Here is an 18463-nt window from a genome sequence, read left to right as displayed (position 1 = left end):
TCCCGGGAGCCCAGCGCTCCTTGCAGTGCAACAGCCGCCGCGGCCTGTTGAGGCTCGGATGAGCAAACACAGAGCTGAGCAACAGGGCAGCAGCAGCTCCCGTTGCACATCTAGTACTGCTGCAAAGGAAGCCGAGCCTGAGATTCGTTTGGGTCCAAGATCTGGCACCGTGACGGTGCCTTCAGACGTGCTTATTTAGCCTCACTGATGGCACTGCCAAAATGCACAGTAACGGGGTCGGGGGAAGATTGTAAGGAAGGTGATGGGGATTTTTGGTTTAAAAACCAAACCAAAACAAAACAAACCACACAAAAACCAACTAAAGAACAAACCACCAAGCTCTCTGAACTGCTAGCAAGCACTGAACTCAGGTACGCTGCAGAGAGAAAAGAGAGGTGCCTGCCCTGCTTGTCTGGATAACCACTAAAGCAAAACACGTAATTCACAACAAATCATTTATTCAATTATCACGTCACCTCTGCTGTTTCTGAGCAAAACGCGATTTTATCACTGATATTTTTACTCTGTATTGCTTATACATTTTTTTCTTTGTGGTAATGAACATAAGACAGGGAAGTGACAAACCAAGTCCCTTTGAAAGCACGAGCGAATTGGGTTAGCCCAAGTATTTGCCTGTCATGAAACACAAATGTTAAGTACTCAATACTGTTCATGCAACAGAATCTTTTAGAACTAGTTGATTAACTCCAATGCATGTGGCTCATTAATGCAAATAAAGCAAACACCTAGAACTGCTTTCACCTCGCTGATTTTTCACATGGACTTTTGTCTGACTTTGCCTAGGACATGCTTGGGGATTTGTTTACTCCCGTGGAAACACCCGAAGCCCAAAACAGAGGCTTTCTCAAAGGTCTTTTTGGAGGAAGTGGACAAGCTTTTGACAGAGAGGAACTTTGTAAGTCATTTATTGCATTGGTTAATTTTTTTTGCAGCAATTAATTCATAGGATGCCCTGCCCTTGTCATCTAGGAATGGAGTGGTACGCAAGCTTTAGACCATTGATGAAAAAATAAAGATGGTATCGTGAAGAAAGGGGAGAGGGTCCCTCAGTTGCCTTCCCGTGATCCCTTCACTGTGGCAGCTTCTTTTTAGGAATTGAGTTGGGGGGCGGGCTCAGGAGTGCGCTGTAGCTGTGCCGGTGCACAGAGCGAAGTCTTCCATGCGTGCCATCTGCACCTCAAACGGCATCACCGCTGCGAGGCTGCAGCTCGAGGACGAGAAGCGCTGACAGAGCCAGGGCCAGGACCTCATTCCTGTCTGTTTGTCCATTTCTCCTTTGCAGTTGGTGAGGCCACGGCAGGAAAAGCCTCTCGCAGTCTTGCCCAGCACATCCCCGGGTCAGGTGGAATCGAAGGCGTGCGAGGAGCCGCAGGCGGAGTCATTGGGGACTTGACTCGCGCGCGCATCGCCCTTGATGAGAGAGGACAGAAACTGGGAGAGCTGGATGAAAGGACTGCGAGCATGATGGCCAGCGCAGAGGCATTTTCCAAACATGCACACGAGGTAGGGGGGGTGCCTGGCACCACACACCCAGAACTAGGAATTGCCAACCTTGCAACTGAGCCTTGGCTTCCCTTTGGGAATGTCAAGTACGGTTCTCCCCATTCCGCCCAGTCATGCTGGTTGCGGTGTACTCCTGTTAACCGACACGCCATTTTTCCTGCTCCCAAGCAACAGGAACACCAAAAATAAACTTCTGTTGCACACCCCCTTCCTTTCATGTTTTCATAAGCGAGCATCCATTGTTAGCCTCTGAATTTAGAACCTGGCAATTCTCATCTCTCGCCTTTCTCGCTAATTCATTATGGTTTTTTTTTTTAAGCCATTTAGTGCAGCACAGCTTTGCAGTAGGGCAAACAGGTAGGTGGGTGTGTATATAGGAACCTTTAGAGATCTTATTGGGAAGAGAAGAACATTTCTAGTACAGTTATATAGAATAGGGCTTGCCTGGAATAGACAGCTTCTGTGCTTGGAGCTGGAAATGCAAAGCTCTTCCATCCCACGCTGTTAAGGCTGGGAATCAGCTGAAGTGATTTTCTTTGAAGATAAAACAAGATTAAAGAATACTTCCCAACATTATTTTCTTTTTAAATATACAATGCATCACATCTCTGGACAAGGCTTTACATTTTTATTGGCTTTTGTAAGTGTGAGGCAAAAATACTCAGAAAGAACGTGCCCTGAAATGCAAAAAGTTTATATATTCAGGACGTATCTACTATGCTCCATAGATAAGCTTCTTTCTATAGGTGTAAAAAACAAGTTCGTGGTTATTCCTGAACCTCTGTACTTTTTGCAGAAGAAAAGTAGTTAAAAGTCCTCAGGAAAAAATCTTGTAATGAACAGCAATAGCAGGTTAACGTGGTGGGTTTTTTAATGTCGCAATTATGAAATTAAATACAAGGTCTCAGTGGAATCGAGACCTCATGACACTGTTAGTAAAAGCACTGCAGTGCTCTTCCTTTTTGACTTAGGAAGTTGTGACAGTGAATGGGTCTAAGTCAGTCATGTGTGATACCTCGTGTGCAGAGCAGTGTTTTATATCTGTTTGTTTGTTTGTTTCCCGTTTCTGTAGGTGATGCTGAAATACAAGGACAAAAAGTGGTACCAGTTTTAGACTTTCAAAGAAGCTGCTTGTGGCTTTATTAAGAACAATGTTCAGGGGAAGCAACGCTCATTCCCAAATCTACCAGTCAGTGGCCAGAGACAGTTTTTTCTCCTAGAAGATGTTTTCCTGTTGCTATTATTGGATTCATCACAGTGGGAGTCAAGGAGAAATTTTACAGACCGTGAGACGGAAGCTAGAATCATGTGGGTCTTACTGCAACAGCTGGCTCATGCGGTAGCCAATTTTTTTTCCAAAAGGAACTCAACCATCACTGTGGCATGTAGTTTTTTCAGAAGCTGTAGGTATGAACTGTGGGGAGTGCGTCTGGTTAAAAATATTCTGTACAAACTCGAATGTTAATGCACTTATAAAACTTTGCATGACTAATTGACATCTTAAAAAAAAAAAAAAAAAAAAGAGAAAAAGAAAGCATGTTGTGACCGAAGAAAAATGGGATTTATTTCTCTTCTGAGAAAAAAAGAAAATTAAATGCCAAAAATATTTATTTTTTAAAAGTGACATTACAAAAAGCCAGTACATTTCAAGCATGTTTGCTACCGTTCTCAACACAAAAATGAGTTGAGCTGCATTTTCTTATCTGCTATTTATTTCCCTTAAAAACCTTGCTTGAAATCAGTGCTCTTTTAACTCCTACCAGAAAAAGAAATAACTTCAAAATTCTGTGCCCCAAATTTATAGATTTTTCACGTAGCTGGACAGGCACTATCTGAAATGTCATTAAAACATCAGCATAGATGGTTTATTTGCAAGTCAGAGCACATGACATGTCATCCTTATCTGTACTTTTTAAATGTGCTCTAGATGCAGCTCAGTTGTCCTTGAAGGGGGCTGTGGCATTTTTCATCCCCGTGGTGTCTGTATCACTTGGTTGCCTTATTTTGCGGTAGCAGGAATAGAAAACCAGCTTAGGAAATGGCTTCTTCCAGTTCAGGAAGGCAAGATGGGAAACCACAGGGCTACAAGTTGGAGAGTCCTGGCAAGTTCTGCTCGCAGAAGCTGCTCAGCAGCTTGCGCAGCAGTGATTTTTCTGAAGTGGTCAGTTGAAATAAGGGAACTGCACAGTAACCCCCCGCTAAAGCTGGGCGAGAGAGATCAGAGCAGCAAGACGAAACGATGGGCCGGGGGAGGAGCATGAAAAACAATTGTCAACATACGGCACTGAATTGGCACATGTATAAAATGACGCCACGGGTGCGTGGCAATTGATTTTTCTGCTCGCACTGCTAAAAGTGATTTGCTTCTGCTTCAAAGGGGCTTGTTTGGTTTCTACAGTGAGCGCTGTGGAAAACTCTCCAACCCACAGCTACAGAAGAGAACAGAAAGTAGAACCTCCCTGTCTGCGCAAGTGGAGTCCTAGTCCATGGGTGTGCCGCAGCCACGGTGGCCTACCAGAGCCTCACTGCCACACGGCTCAACTGCTCCATTAGAATTTTTTTTCCAAGATTGGCTTGGAAACAAAGCACTGGAGGCCTGGACGTAGTTTCAAATTAGAAAAGAGAAGTGAGGAAAAGGTGGAAAAGCAGCATTTAAAAATGTACTATATGAGAGGAGTGGCATCCTCTGTCTCTTCAAGGAGTCCTGATGGACACTGATGCAGCATCCTCCTCCTGACTGGGCCTTAGCTTTGCTGGCATTTATATCGTCCCAGTGTTTAGATGATCTCGCTCAAAGATGCCGTTCCTATATCCTTCCTTTTCTTACAATAAAATGGAGTCCAGGAAAAGGTACAGTCCAGAAGTCTGGCTTTGCTATCAGCCCAGCTGCACACGTTAAAGGGTTGGAACAGAGCTGAGGTGTTAAGTTTTAAATTCACATTGTAGCACAACAGGAATGTCACATTTTACAGGATTTTTTTACATTTCTACATGGGCACACGCAAAGCGATGCCCTGACAGGTCTAGCTCAACTGGGCACGAGACTCAGCCAGTTCCCCTCTGTCACAGGAGAAACTGCGCTGTAATTGTGAGAGGCGCAGAAACCTGTGGGGAAAAAGGTCAAAGCCCAGGCAGCGCCTAGGTTTCTGCTGAGAGATAAGGAATTGGAGTTGTCCGTGAGCTGAGGGGATGTCTGTCTGTCTGTGGGTGTTTGAGGAAACGGCAAACCTCACCGCTCTGATGCCAATAGGAAGTGGGTGGGGGAACTCCTTCCAGTGGCCAGGCCACAGACCTTGCGTGTGTGAGGAAGCACCAGTGTAACCAGGCATCCAGAATGAGAAATAAACGAGACCAACATTATAGCCATCTTCTGTTTAAATAAGCACTCTGCCTGTGCTCTGGCCTGTGCTCCACAACAAAACTCTGTCTTATACTCTGGGCAACAAAATCACTTGGGGCAGCCTTCAAACCCTCCAGCCAACTTTTTAGACCTTATTTTTCTCCACCTTCTCTGCTTTTACGGAGCAGCTATAGCCACCTTTCGCTAAGACCAAGCCCAGGCTGCCCCACCAGCGTTCGGTCTGTACCCGGCTCTACGCTTGCCTCCGCGCTAAGCCGGTGGATGGCGAGGCCGTTACCGGTTCCAGTGTGGCACTTGTAGACCCACAGGCTACGGGACCAGTTTCCACTATGAACTGGCGTAACACAGGCAGCCTTTAAGCAGATTGCAGGTCAGATTCCTGTTACCTCGATTCCAGTGGCGATGTCTTCAGGCTGGAGGAGCTGGAAGCCCGCTCGCTCGTTTAAGAATCAGATGTAAAAACTGAAGAGCAACTTTTAATTGCGAATCACTACAGCACACCCAGAGAGAAAAGTGTCTTCAACAAGTCATTTACACAATGCCTGACTGAATTTGGCTGCCAACAGTCTCTAGCTTAACACGGGGCCGGGGAGGGGGGGAGTGGGACACCAAAAACCAACCTGCCGGTAGATTTCCATTTGCATTTTTATGCAACAGAGAAACGAGAATCTAGCATCCCTCAAACTTACAATTTTTAACACTAAACTTTTAAGCAACTTTTCTCCAGTACTCCCCATTGAGGTCACAGCTGTATCTTGCTTTCCACTCTTACATATTTTACATATTTCCAGACAGTTACAAATTACCATTTCTGTTCAGTTCACCTCTTGTGACTATAATTATCAATTTTCTTGTAGTCTGTAGAGAGATCTAAAAAGTTGTATATGTTTGTATATAGAACATTCTATATATATAAATATATATATGTAATGTATATGTTGTATAAGTTTGTTAGTGCACACTGTTAAATGCTTTCTATCACGATTTACCATGTATGTGGGGAAAAAAAAACCCACCAAACTCATCACTTAAAAACTTCAATGAGGGAGGAAAAACTCTCGCCTGGTTGATTTACTGTGAGATGAGGGGGAGTGTGGGACTTCTGAAAGGCCTGACCTGAACGCCGCTAAAGGCTGTTAGTGAAAGGAATACCGATGCGGCATTCCAAGCGACGGGCACAGCATCTGACCTGACTTGCTGCAAGGAAATTGAGGACACTTGCTGTTGCTGGATGTTGAAATCATGTGCTTTCACCTTTCCCACTAAGACAGCACCACCTCAAGCAAAATCCTAAACTTAGCGGAATCTTCAACATCGCAGTCCGCACTTAGAATAGTCCAGATTGGCTGGAAAGAGTTGTTCGACTTCTTAAAACGCTTTTTATTCATTTGGATACCTTGTTTCCTCAGGTTCTTCCTTACAGGAGCGCTCCACCACAGCCACAGCCAAAACCAGACACACAGAAGTCCCAGCAGCACACACGCACCTCTGCACTCCACCAGACACCTTTAATCTTAGGCACAGAGCTGTAGATAGACAGAGTATACAGAGAAAAATGCATTAAATTAGATTATTTATACGTTTTCAGAGTTGGCAAGTCTTCAATGAAGTACAAGCTATTGTATTTTAAAAAAAAAAAAAAAAAAAAAAAAACTAAAATCCATTCCAAAATTTTTAACTTAAGCTTCAAATCTTGAAGTAAAAGACAAGATAAAGGAAAATTTGAGAATCAGGTTTTGGTTTGCATAATGACCCGTTTTCTAAATTTTTTTTTTACAGTTCAACTACGTGCATCAATTAGACACCCCCTATATTACCAGACTATAGCTCGTTAGAAAAATATTTAACAGAAATACTCCATATATTGTGTAAAGTTATCACAAACAGAAATTTTCTAAAACAGTTTACAGAGTCCTTTTAGAGAAGCCCTTTCACACACATGTACATTGTAACAAGATATGCATACAAAAATATTTTTTTTCAGTTTACAATTTAAGTGAAGAAAACACTGCGGCGTAAATAAGCGCTGCGTTCAACCTCAGGACTCCACCATTTATAAACTCTGTGTATTGTAACACAGGCAAAAAGCCAGATTTCAGTTGATTACGCCCCTTAAATACCCCAGGCCCCCCCATACAACCTGTTCCGTACCCTAAAGGTGAATTCAAGCACAGTATAGTTCAGTCTCGAATGGTTTTTTTTGCCTTGGTATGGTCTTAGTAAGAACACACTCTCTCTCATTAAGGACCTACGTGTGTCCATTTGTAAGTCAACTCTTCATCTTAGGTGTATAAGCAATAGTCACGTAAATGAGTGTTTCCATTCATGTGTTTTGTTTTGTGATTAAATCAACAAATCAAACATTGTACTTTTTTAAATAGCAACCAATATTCAGATTCAGTGTCGAGGAAACGTGGACAGAGTCTGTCTGGGGTTTGTTAACGAGTCACAACCTGTATCTCAGAAGGAAGGCTAATCTGGGGTGAATCACACACTCCTGTGCTAACCACGGCCTGTTTCCACAGGTATCCTAAATCAGCGTCACAAAAGGAAAACTAAGGCATCTTTAACTGAGGCTGTTTCAAGTCCCCAGTAACAACCAAAAAAAAAAAAAAAAAAAAAGAGGGAAAGAAAATAAAGGAAAGAATTGATATTAGTGGGTGTAGATCTCTTTTTTTTTTTTCAACCTCTACTCCTGGATTCTTTACAGTATTTCAAAGGTGCGTGTTTCACGTAAAGCCTTGGGTGGAGTTTACTCACTGAGGAATGGGGAAATGCAGTCACGGCTGTTGGTGGGGGGTGACGGCCACCTCCCGTCCTCCGGCAGCTCGTGCAGGGACAGAACCTGGGCTCCAGCTGATGCTTTACCGCGAGGAGCTCACACGTCCCTCAGGATCACACCACCAGTCCCCAGGAATGCGATTAGCCTCAAACCTGGGCTTTTCAGCCGACAGAGAGCACCCTTCACCTCACTTCCACTGCGGGTTAAAAGCAGTCACCTACAAGCTGAGACCTCAGAAAGGCAGAAATGGGCTTGTTTCAGGGCACTTTACCAACAACATGTTTGAGTTGCTCTGCCAGGAGAGGCTCAAAGACGTCAGCCAAAGCTACTGAGCTTCCAGCTCCCTCTTTTCAGCTACGGATTTATAGGGGAACAAACAGCAGGAAAAACTCTACAACTCTCTTCGTGATGAAACGCAAGTAGCATGGGAGAAAGGCCAAAGGACCAAGCCAGATCAGATTACTGTGTGTCGTCTTTTGTCACCTGCTTCTCTCCCACCACTGCCCACCTACCAGGAAGCGCACGGAGCACTCTCGGTAGGGAGCGATAGAAGGAAAGCAGCAGCAGAAAGACCAAGCAAAACAAGCTTGTGGTCTGCATGTGAGGAAAAAGGCCTGAGTAGCTGTATCAAACATCAATGGCAGGAGTTCCTGCTACTGAATCCAGGGAAGTTCTGCCCCATACAATCAAAATTTTAATTTTTTTTGACAAGAAAGAGGATATGAACTGAACGGAACACGGCTGCTCGGCAGCCCAAGGGGACGGGGCTCTCCCTGCAAGGAGCTGGGTCACACGGGGCCACGTGAGGTGAAGACAAGGTGGTGCTGATGACCACAGCGATTTGTCAGGACTGGGTCCCAACCCAGTTTCTTCTGGCAGACGGAGACCCACCGGCTGGTGCAGCAGCCGGGCAAGGGCAGCACAGGGCACAGGGCAGGACCAGGCTGCAGCAGCGGTGCCGTGGACACCGAGTGACAAGGCTGCCGTAACAAACAGAACTCCTACCCCTTCCGCAGCATTCATCCGTCTTTTTGGGCTGCCGGACCATGCGTGTTACTGCACGTGCTGTGCAGCGCCGAGTAACAGGAGGCAGGAGTGGACTGCAAAGAGAAAGAGACACGTAAACTATCTGAGAAACAGAGAGCAAACACAATCCATGCATCCCATCCTGTCTACAAGACGACAGAGAACAGCCTGCACTCTGGTTATTGGGTCCTGAACTAGAAAAAAACCAAGTTTCCAGCTAAACACAGGCCTCAGCCCATCAGAGGTGGGGGGAGAGGGTCCCACAGGCAAAAAATAAGTAAGTAATGCGAGCAGCCAACCTCCTCCTACCAACTTCAGAAAGAGCAGGTATCATCTTCTGCACAGTTCCAAGCAGTGCCTCTGCGCACCTGACATAAGCCCTCTTCTGCTTCCCCTGCTTGGCCTCACTAATTGTTAAAGTCTAATCAGAATTAAGAAAGGTAAATAGCAGCAATCAGGCAACAGCTCAGAGCCAGTTCTAGTATCATGACTCAGATGCCACAGCCGCCTCGCTCACAGAGCAGTGGCCACCTTTTATCTTCTCATTTGCTCCAAATTACTGCTTAATTAAAATGAACTCATTGGGGTTGTTTAGCAAAGTAAGTTTAGTTCTGTGTCAATCCCCTAATTGATTAGCATCACCCCTGTCTAGAGAGCTTGTTGGGAAATACACGTGAGATCCATCCTTCTGAAATACTAAAGACAGGATGCGGGAGGAAAATATTGTAACGTGCCAAAGAACAAGCAACCCAAATTACAGCAGCTCCGGTGAGGCCTGAAATACAGCACAGGTGTGTCACCGCATGACACCCCAGGACAGGAAATCATTAGCCCATGTGAATTGATAATGAGTCCAACCCAGCATCTTCACAGGCAGGGCACACAAACGGTCAGACGCCGGGGTGCCAAGGCTCAGATCCGTTAATAACAAAAGCTTTAATAAGCTTAAAAAAGAAACAACTGTCTATCAACCGCACACTGTGGATAAAGGGCTTGGCCACCAGGTGACAGATGTGGTAGAAAACCACAGCGCAGAGCAGGCAGGAAGGAAACAAAACAAAAAAATCTCAAGGTAAAGCAAAATCCAAACCAGGAAAGAAGCCAAGTCGGTGCTGAGCAGGGCAGGCAAGGCATCCTCGCCTGGGGCTCGGACCCAATGCCACGCGTCCGTTCTGCCGCACAACAGACAGGTGGTGGGTCGGAGTCCAGGATGCGGCCTTTTGTACGCAGGCCCCATTAACGTCTTTTAAAACTCACCACGTTCTTGAAAGCTCGGCGCCAGGTACTTCTGATGTCAGGAGAACGGGCCACGCCAAACGCGCCGCATTTGAAGTTAACACGCTCAAGCGTACTGCCAGGCTGTCGAAAGCCAAGTACGCATCCCCTCAGATCAGGGTATAAAGGCAACTTCAAAAGGACACATCTTAAAACGGATCCGGCAGAAGTTCAGAAATGAAAGAATAATTAGGGGCTTGAAAATTTCTCACAGGAGGCAAGAATGGAAAGATGGAGATTGCTTACATTAGGGAGGGACCGCAGAAGAAAGACATGATAAAATAATTAGAGGCATAAAGATGACGGGAGGTACCTGTCCTCCCTTTCTTGTAACGTACAAGGGCTACACAATGAAAATAACAGAATTCAAGGTCAGGCATTGTACAAAGTTAACAAAAACAGCTGAACTCATATAACCATCGCAACCATCTGGAAGGGAAACGAAGCCACGTGATGTGAGGTTTGGCCAGAGCAGAAGGTGTCAGTGAGGAGAGCAAGTCCAAACAGTGGCAGATTAATTCCCTGCGAGCTCCTTCCTTGCCCCCTCTTTTGAAGCATCTGCTCCCGGCAGCTGCCCCGAGTCAGTCTCGGGACCAGCTCAGCTTGACAAGCCCGAACTCCCAGAAAAACTTTCTGCCTGATCACAGGGATGGAGTCAAAGATGCAAAGGCAAAGCGTGCGGGGAATCTGAGCAGTTTTTAGTGAAGCTACCAAAGGGCAGGGTACGAGGCTTCCCTAGGAGACGGGTCTCTGAACGAAGAGCCGCAGGGTCACCCACCACCGCTCAGCAACAACTCTCTAACACACCAGACCTCAAACACCAGCAAGGCTGTCACTTCAGCTGGCCAGACATTTTTTTTCCTTCACAAAAATACAAATTGCCGTTAAGGTTTCAACCAAGAAATTGAGTTTAATTCTTTAAAAAGGAATGTTTTTGCTGGTGATCTTGTGTTAACTCTAACAGAGTCCAAACACTATCCCTCCTTCCAGTGTGCAAGACAGCAGTAGGATGAATTACAGCAGTCGGTCACCAAAACGCTCTCCTAAAAGCCGGAGGCCAACCAAGCACCGGTTCCACACGCTGTGAATGCTGGAATGCTGCACAGCTGCTCAGTGAGAAATTCAGCCAGCGCTAAAGCCATTCCAGCACCTGAATCTCATCAGCAGAATTCAGTACAAAATTACCCTACCAGAGGCCTGTAAAGTTCAACATGAAGTGCAAACACAATGACTTTTTTTCCCTAGACAAAACCGCACACAAGAACAAATTATCTTTGCGCTTTGTTTTATTAGAATAATCCAGTTCATTTCATATGTAATAAATCCATTAGGCTTTGGGGTTTTGTTTTAAATTACAAGCTCAAGCATATTTTAACAGAATTCATTTAAATACTGTGCTTTTAGCAATTAAGAATTCCACAGTTCTGTACACGCGCTTCACTGTGCTCTCTGACCTCTGAAGGGTTTAGCTTGGTGAATCCATACCAGCTTCCACCACGCATTTCAGAAGGCAGCCCGGCCTGCAACGACGTCTGTGGGCACGCGACAGGGGGGATGGCACCGCACGCCCCTCTGTCGCTGCCTGCGAGAACGCTGGCCCTTGCGCTGCCCGGTCCTCGGTGCCTCCGGCCTCGCCACACGTGAGACAGCTGCGTTTCGTGTTAGAGCTCCAGGTCCTGCAGGGCTCCCCAGCTAGGTCCAATTTTCATTTTAACGTTCAGTTTTACTGAGAGTTTGATGGCGTTTTCCATCTCGTGCTTGACGATCTGAGCAACCTACAAGAAAACGTTACGCATCAGCTGCACACGTAACTTCAGCGCTCTGGTCTTCTGTCAATAGGTGGGGTGCCCGCACACCTGGAGTCCTCTCCTGCATTTATTTGCTCCGGCCTACCACCAATGGGAATGCATTTTAATCCTGATTAGGGTTTATGAATTGATAAACTGGATAAAGGCAGTAACGTTTTATGCAGCACAGAGTTGTGACTGGTTCCGCACTGTTAAAAGCTACTTAGAAAAGAGGCAAGACTAAGTTTTCATTAAACAGAGAGTCCTGCAGAGTCCCCTCTTTCACCCAGATGCATAATTCTAAGTGTTTCACGGAGTCTGTTCTGAAAACTTCAGTGTACTGAAAGCGAAACACAAACCAAATAGTCCAGAGGCAAAGAACGGTGTTCCTCCTCGCCGTGTCAGCACGAGGCGCTCTGCGAAACACAAACTACAAACCTCTGGGAAAGCGGATCACATCCAATGCAGGTGCTAGAAATACCACCCAGCTTCCCCATCCCGATTTTGTTAAGGCAACTCCAACATTTGCTGCCCTCCACAAGTACTTCTACAAAAACGTTCATTTCAGTACACAGTTAGAGGACCAGAAGATATTTTTGCCTGCGACTTTTTGGATTGTAAGAGACTGGATTTTTTTCCTGACTGTAAATACCTGCTCTGGATAAAGGGACTTTCCTTCCTACCCCAAGACCCACGCAGAGTCCAGCCTGTCCTGGATTGCTTATTTGAATGAATCTTTCAGCCCACACCCATCCCACAGCAGAATGAAAAGAGGCTTTGAAATTATTGCGATTCCTCATCTCAGCTAGAGGCCACCGTGTCAACATAGGAACTATTCGAGCTTTCTGACCCCTCCATGCATTTTCATAATTTCCTCACGGGTACCCACAGGAGAGATTTCTCCACAGTTTTTACTGGGGAAGGGAGGAGGGATGTGAGGAGATCAGAGCACAAGAGTTTACAAGAACATTAAGAACTAGGGAGATATTTGTCTTCCAAAACCCTATGCCCTTACATACCACATTTCAAAATGATCTCGATAACCTAGAAAAATGCTTTGAAATAGGACGTAATTCGGCACAGACGAGTACAGAGTAGAAAGAAGCAGGATAGAGAAGTAGGATAGAAATAATCTACTGTTCAAAAATAGGATGAAAAATAACTGCCTGGGCAGGAAAAAAACGAGGTTATCGGAGATTAAAAACTGAACAGGGCTTAAGCACGACACACTGTTGTGAGAAGGAAAGAAAATGCAATTCTGGAACACAGAAAAAAAAAGCGTTGCTTGTGTGACACACAGATCAATTTTCCACTTTATTGAAACCACGGCGGCCTTGATCAAGTTTGAGGCCCAGTATTACAAAAGAAACGTCAACCATACAGAGGGAGACTCTCTGGGAACGGTCACAAGTCCAGCACACAGTGAGGAACGTCAGATTAGGGCTGCTGCACCTCGAACAAGGGACGGCAGCTGCAGGGGAGAAACGAAAACCTGCACGAGGTTCCCGGTGAAGCTGATGGGATGAGATGGGACGCGCACCAACACCCTGACACGGGGGGGGTTGGGCTCTGAATTTACTGTACATTAATCAAACAAAATCATTTCTGGAGTTTTCAACGGTCAGCCAAAACATGCTTGGAGGAATACTGGCCACCTTAAAGACATAAATGCAACGATGCTGGGAACAAGCAAGCAGTTTAAAAGCATCTATCTAGCCTATACCTTTACGTTCCTATCTGACTCCTCATTGCCAGAGTCAGCTCAACAGGCAAGGTCAGCCCTCATTCTACCATCTTTGGCAATATTCTCATAGTCTTGCTGTTGTGATAAGCTCCGAAAGCTCCTACCCACACTTTGACATTCTGCACAGACTAGGAAAGCCCTGATGCCCCAGGCATTTCACACCTTCAGCACATGAAAAAACAGGTATTACCCCAATGTGGTCTTTTAAAAGACGCAAGCTAGCTCACTGATAGACTACAAATGGAAACAGAACTATCAGTAGTGTCATTTCTCTTAAAAACCATTTGTAAGGATACTCTGATTGGAACACAAACTCCTAGATATATGGAAAGATATTTTTAGTTTTCTTTTGTGCGCTTCAGCAGCTGAAAATGAGCAAGAGCCAGCATCAAGCATGTGACCAATCTAACTTGTCTGAATAAAAATCGCTGCTGCAGCAGAGAAATACACAATTTACAGTATAATAAAGTTTTTGTGCCAGCAAGATGAAAAAAACCTCACCAATACAGAAACCAAGAAACGCTCACTTTTTTTTTACTAAAAGATATATGGTAGCTCAAAAGGACTAATTCATTCAGGCCCTACTTTGAGTAGGGGCTTAAGAGGGAGAGCCTTCAAGGGATCCTTTGCAACCCAGATCTTTCCACTATAGGATAATTTTAATGGTGCATCTGAAAGGACAGTAGGCAATATTATCACAAAAAAAGATCCCTTCTGGCCCTAAAAACAATTAATCAAAGGGGTAAGAAGTACCCTGTTGTCTCAGCTAGACAGAAATCCTTGAAAAACAAGCAAATCTGGCACACACAAGGGAAGTCTGAGCCTAGGAAACACACCTTGTGTACCTATGCTGTTTTAAGTGACTGCCCAGAAAAATCTATGTACAGAACTACATCTGAAGGCAGTTAGAAAAGCCGGTAATAATTTCCTTTGAAGCTGAGGCTGTTAATGAAAAAATATAATACAATAAATAATAAGCAAATCCATTCACTTCACCCCAGTTCTTCTGGGGACAGAGCGATAACTGGGAGCCAGCATCTACAGACGTAAAATGCTACACTCAGGGGATTTCAGTTTTCTGCAGAGAGAAAGTTAGGAGCCTTTTCGTCTCTAAAACAGCCTGCCTGGACTGAAGCAGCAGATGTCTGAACAGAGCTGGCAAAACAAACAGAAGCTTGAGCTGAGATTCAAGAGGAAAAATATTAAACCTTTTGTTCTTAATGAAATCTAAAAAAAAAAAAAAAAATGCGCAGGCCAGTCAGTACTGCTGAAAGCTCTCTCAGACTGGGAGTTACTGCTTGCCATCAGGAAAAGGCCTTTTGTCATTAAAGATGTGTATGCGCAGAAGAGAACGGGGAGAAAGACATCCCCAAGCTACGGTAGCACACCCTGGGAGCCTTCCTGTGTCTGTCCTCAGGACTTGGGAAAACACTAAGCTGCCAACATACAGCTAAAATGTTTGCTACTGAAAGCTGTCACACAGACACCACCATGCCCAGGCACGGGAGTGCCTACGTGGTGGAAGAGCACACACATGCGTGTGAAAGGTGCCTGAAGTCCACACAGCACATTTCTTATACCTACCATGCTGCTAACCACCATAACACTCCTATACCAGAAAGACAGGGAAGTAAGGAATGAGGAAACAAAAGCAAGGAATCCTCCTTTCCCTACACAGAGTATAAACCACAGCTGTAACAATACGTGTTCTGAGTTAGGCATCAGAAGACATGAGTGTAAATAGGGAGGCAATAATACCTCCAAACAAAGAAAAACTTCCCCCTACAACCTGTCAGCAATAGTAAACTACTTCAGTCATCAAGTCTTGCAGAAAAGCTGTACAAACTGCTGTTACAAGCAGCAAAGCACACGTTGGAAAAATGAATTTCAGACATGGGAATGGCTTGAGTCTGAAAATAAAGGGATCAAGAATACAAACATCATTTTTCATCCAATTCGACATTGTTTTCACAGACCTTTTAGCACACAGTGAGAGAGAATCCAGGGAAGAAAAGCTGAGCCCCTAGAAGGAAGGTTGGTTTGAAACACCATAATGCAGCAGAGAGCTGAAAAAAGCAACTGCGCGGCTGTACCTGGATGACGTCATCCTCTGCAACTTCATAGAGGAGCTCATCATGGAGCTGGAGGATAAAGAAACCTCCGCTGATGGGATGTAATGTCCTTCTGTTGCTCTTCCTCGCTAGCTTTCCTACACAGGTGAAGAGCACACTTTGTTAGATACCATTATGCAAAGGCATGTTTCCTCTAATTACAGAACCCTCACACATTCCTAATGCTGAGAAAAAGAACACGAGAAACTTTAAAATGAAAAAGCCCATGCCTACAGATAAAACCACAAAACATTGCTACTCTATCAATATTTGTACAGCTACCGAGGGAAAATGTTAATGAAAAGCATTTTAGATATAAACATTTCAGCCTTACATTACGAAGATATGAATCAGAAGAGAAACAAGAGACAGTTGTGTCTCCTGAACCATCTGTTTTAAAAGTAAATTTTAAACAAAATCATGTCAGGTTTAATCAGAGGTTGGTTTACAATGTTCTCTCTGGCAATGAATTAGGATTCTGCTTTTCTTCCAAAATCATTTTAATGGCTAGTCTAAAAAGGCAGTAAGCCTCCTCCCAAATGCTGTTATGTGGAACTGTAACTACTACTCCTGATTAAAAAAAAAAAGGGGGGGGGGGGAGGAGAGAAAAAGAGCAGTTTTTGAATAAACAAGTAAACAGCTGATAAAAACAGGATCCTGGTAGGCCTTGCCTGACAAAAATAAAACAGAACAAGCCATTCCATAGTAAAAGCTTTTAAAAAAAAACAAAAACAAAAACAAAACAAAAAAACAAAGACAACCTCACACACACAGACTCAGAAGTTATTCATTTTTCAGGTCAGCTAACAGGAGGACTCCAGCTCACAACTACCGGAGGGCTTTCACAGCATCATCAGTTCCTCACACAAGCCTGGCACTGAAGCCGCAATGCTGAAGAAGCCACACGATGCAGGATGCTTCTCTGATGGCACAGGCCTTTATAACTTGCTGCGAAAGAATTCCTGCCAGTTCTTGAAACAGCTAGTATCAGAGGAGGAAGGACTATCACAAATGCATCTTCTCGCCTTCCTACAATTACGTTGGCCAAAGGTCAGTAGCTGCTGCACCTGGAAGGGGTGGGAAGTTCTGCCAGGCACATGCCTTCTACTCATAGCAGACCTCAGAATCTTGTCTCTAAAATAAAACTCCCTGACATATTTTTAGAGGTTCAGCAATTAATTATTTAGTTTTTCTTCTCAGTCCTACAAATCAGACTCCTTGTATTAAGACAGCTTCATGTTTCAGTTGAAGCGTAAGAAGTATCAAAGAAATATAGCACTCCATCCCTTAAGTTGTCTTTCTAAAAATATATGACTGATGAACAAAACACTGTCTACACTATGCTAAAGAAAAAAAGTCTTCATAGCACTCCTCTGGGAATGAATACCCCAGCACAGCTTTGCTATCTGCAGCCAGAAGAAATTTATGCTGATAAGTGGTCCATATAATACTCTTCTGGAGCCTCTGTACATCAGCTTCCAGTCAACAAATTCCAGGTTTAATTCTAACAAAAAAAAAAAAAAAAAGTATTTTTGGAACAAGAATTTCCTCCATTCTATCTTTTCACTGCCTGTGAAGCCAGAGTATCTGCTCAGTTTCTCCCTTCCTACTTTTGAACAATCCTGTGGTAGCATCACAGGCCATATCACACATCAACTCCCACCGCCAACCTTTGCCAAACCTGCTTTGAGGCAGCTGGGGTTCCTGATCTGATCACAGCATTTGCTTTAGTTTGTGTGTTGAGCAGACATTCTCCCTCTTTCCTTATGACTTTTTTGCCCATTAAATACCGACTTACCACTGTCAGGAAATAAAATGCCTCCCGCCCAAAGGCCCTAAACTTTATTTTGCTGGCAATTATTTTGTTTGTTTGGTTGGTTTTTAATTAGTAATGCTGGAAGTTTTGGTGTAGTGTGCAAGGAAGAGGTGAGCATACCAGTCTTATCTCTCTGGAAGGAGCTCTCCAGATGTCCATGGGACTTGATCACAGAGGAGAAAGCTTCCAGGCGTCTCTGAATGTTCACAGTGGCTGTTTTGACAATGTCTGCAGCAGATCCCTGAACAGTCGTATTCACAGCCTGTCGCTCTGCCTAAACAGAGATAGGTGTTACCAAAACCTACCCCAAAAAATAAATAAAATCCAGCATGCCACATGTACTTCATTAAAAATAATAAATGCATGGTATTTACAGGCACGGTAAAACCTCCAGATAAAAGAGGTTGTTACATCTGCCTGAAAGAAAGAGACATTCTAGACTAGCTTCAGACAAAAAATTTCTCCAGGTGACTGAGAAAAATCAGGATTTCTGCAAACTTAATTGATATGATGGGTAATAACCTACAAGAGTCACAAGCCACAAGAGGGAGAAGCATATAAACACGGTAACAGTTTGATCAGGAGGAGAAAAATCTCACAGTTAATTCAAGTACCACAAGACACTTCTGCCTATCTTCAAAACCATCCAGAATGGATAACCAAAGGGAAGAAGTTGGACTTCATGGACTAATAATCTGGTCTACTGCACTGAACCCTGACTGCCAGAGCATTACAGCCATACAAAAACACACCAGACCACACTATGACTGTTTTTTCCCCACACAAGCATCTTCTCTACTAATCCCCTCCTCAGACAAGAAAACTGTACTAAAAGGTTCTTCTCTCTTTGATTAGAGCTGAAATGTGTGCAAAAAGTTATGAGGGAGCTGAAATTAAAGTGAAGATAATTCATTAACAGGTCTTTAATACGATTTTAAAGAATAAATCAAAGTTGAACAGAAGGTACATCTACAAAGCTTCATGCTGAAGTATCCTTCAGATTAAATAGTCAAATAATCTCAAAAGTTTTTTGAAAG

General features: G+C 44.2%; 2 protein-coding genes across 15 annotated transcripts in view; one reads left to right on the top strand and one right to left on the bottom strand.

Annotated features, from left to right (window-relative positions):
• STXBP5L (syntaxin binding protein 5L) overlaps window positions 1–4376 on the top strand; it is a 205921-nt gene extending 201545 nt beyond the window's left edge. For all 8 annotated transcript variants that reach the window (XM_074593571.1, XM_074593588.1, XM_074593561.1 and 5 more), the window contains 3 exons: window positions 805–916; window positions 1304–1524; window positions 2597–4376. In XM_074593571.1, the coding sequence (XP_074449672.1) occupies window positions 805–916; window positions 1304–1524; window positions 2597–2638 (375 nt within the window). In that variant the 3' untranslated portion in view covers window positions 2639–4376. The remainder of the gene's footprint in view (window positions 1–804; window positions 917–1303; window positions 1525–2596) is intronic.
• Window positions 4377–11244: 6868 nt separating this feature from the next.
• POLQ (DNA polymerase theta) overlaps window positions 11245–18463 on the bottom strand; it is a 56833-nt gene continuing 49614 nt past the window's right edge. For all 7 annotated transcript variants that reach the window (XR_012588187.1, XM_074593483.1, XM_074593490.1 and 4 more), the window contains 3 exons: window positions 17547–17700; window positions 15593–15708; window positions 11245–11743 (listed from right to left, as the gene is read on the bottom strand). Coding sequence is in view for 6 of the 7 variants with exons in the window: in XM_074593483.1 (XP_074449584.1) it covers window positions 11630–11743; window positions 15593–15708; window positions 17547–17700 (384 nt within the window). In the remaining variant the exon portion in view is untranslated. The remainder of the gene's footprint in view (window positions 11744–15592; window positions 15709–17546; window positions 17701–18463) is intronic.

Source organism: Larus michahellis, chromosome 1, assembly GCF_964199755.1.
Source record: "Larus michahellis chromosome 1, bLarMic1.1, whole genome shotgun sequence".
NCBI lineage: Eukaryota > Metazoa > Chordata > Aves > Charadriiformes > Laridae > Larus > Larus michahellis.
This window is presented reverse-complemented; position numbering and strand designations above follow the sequence as displayed.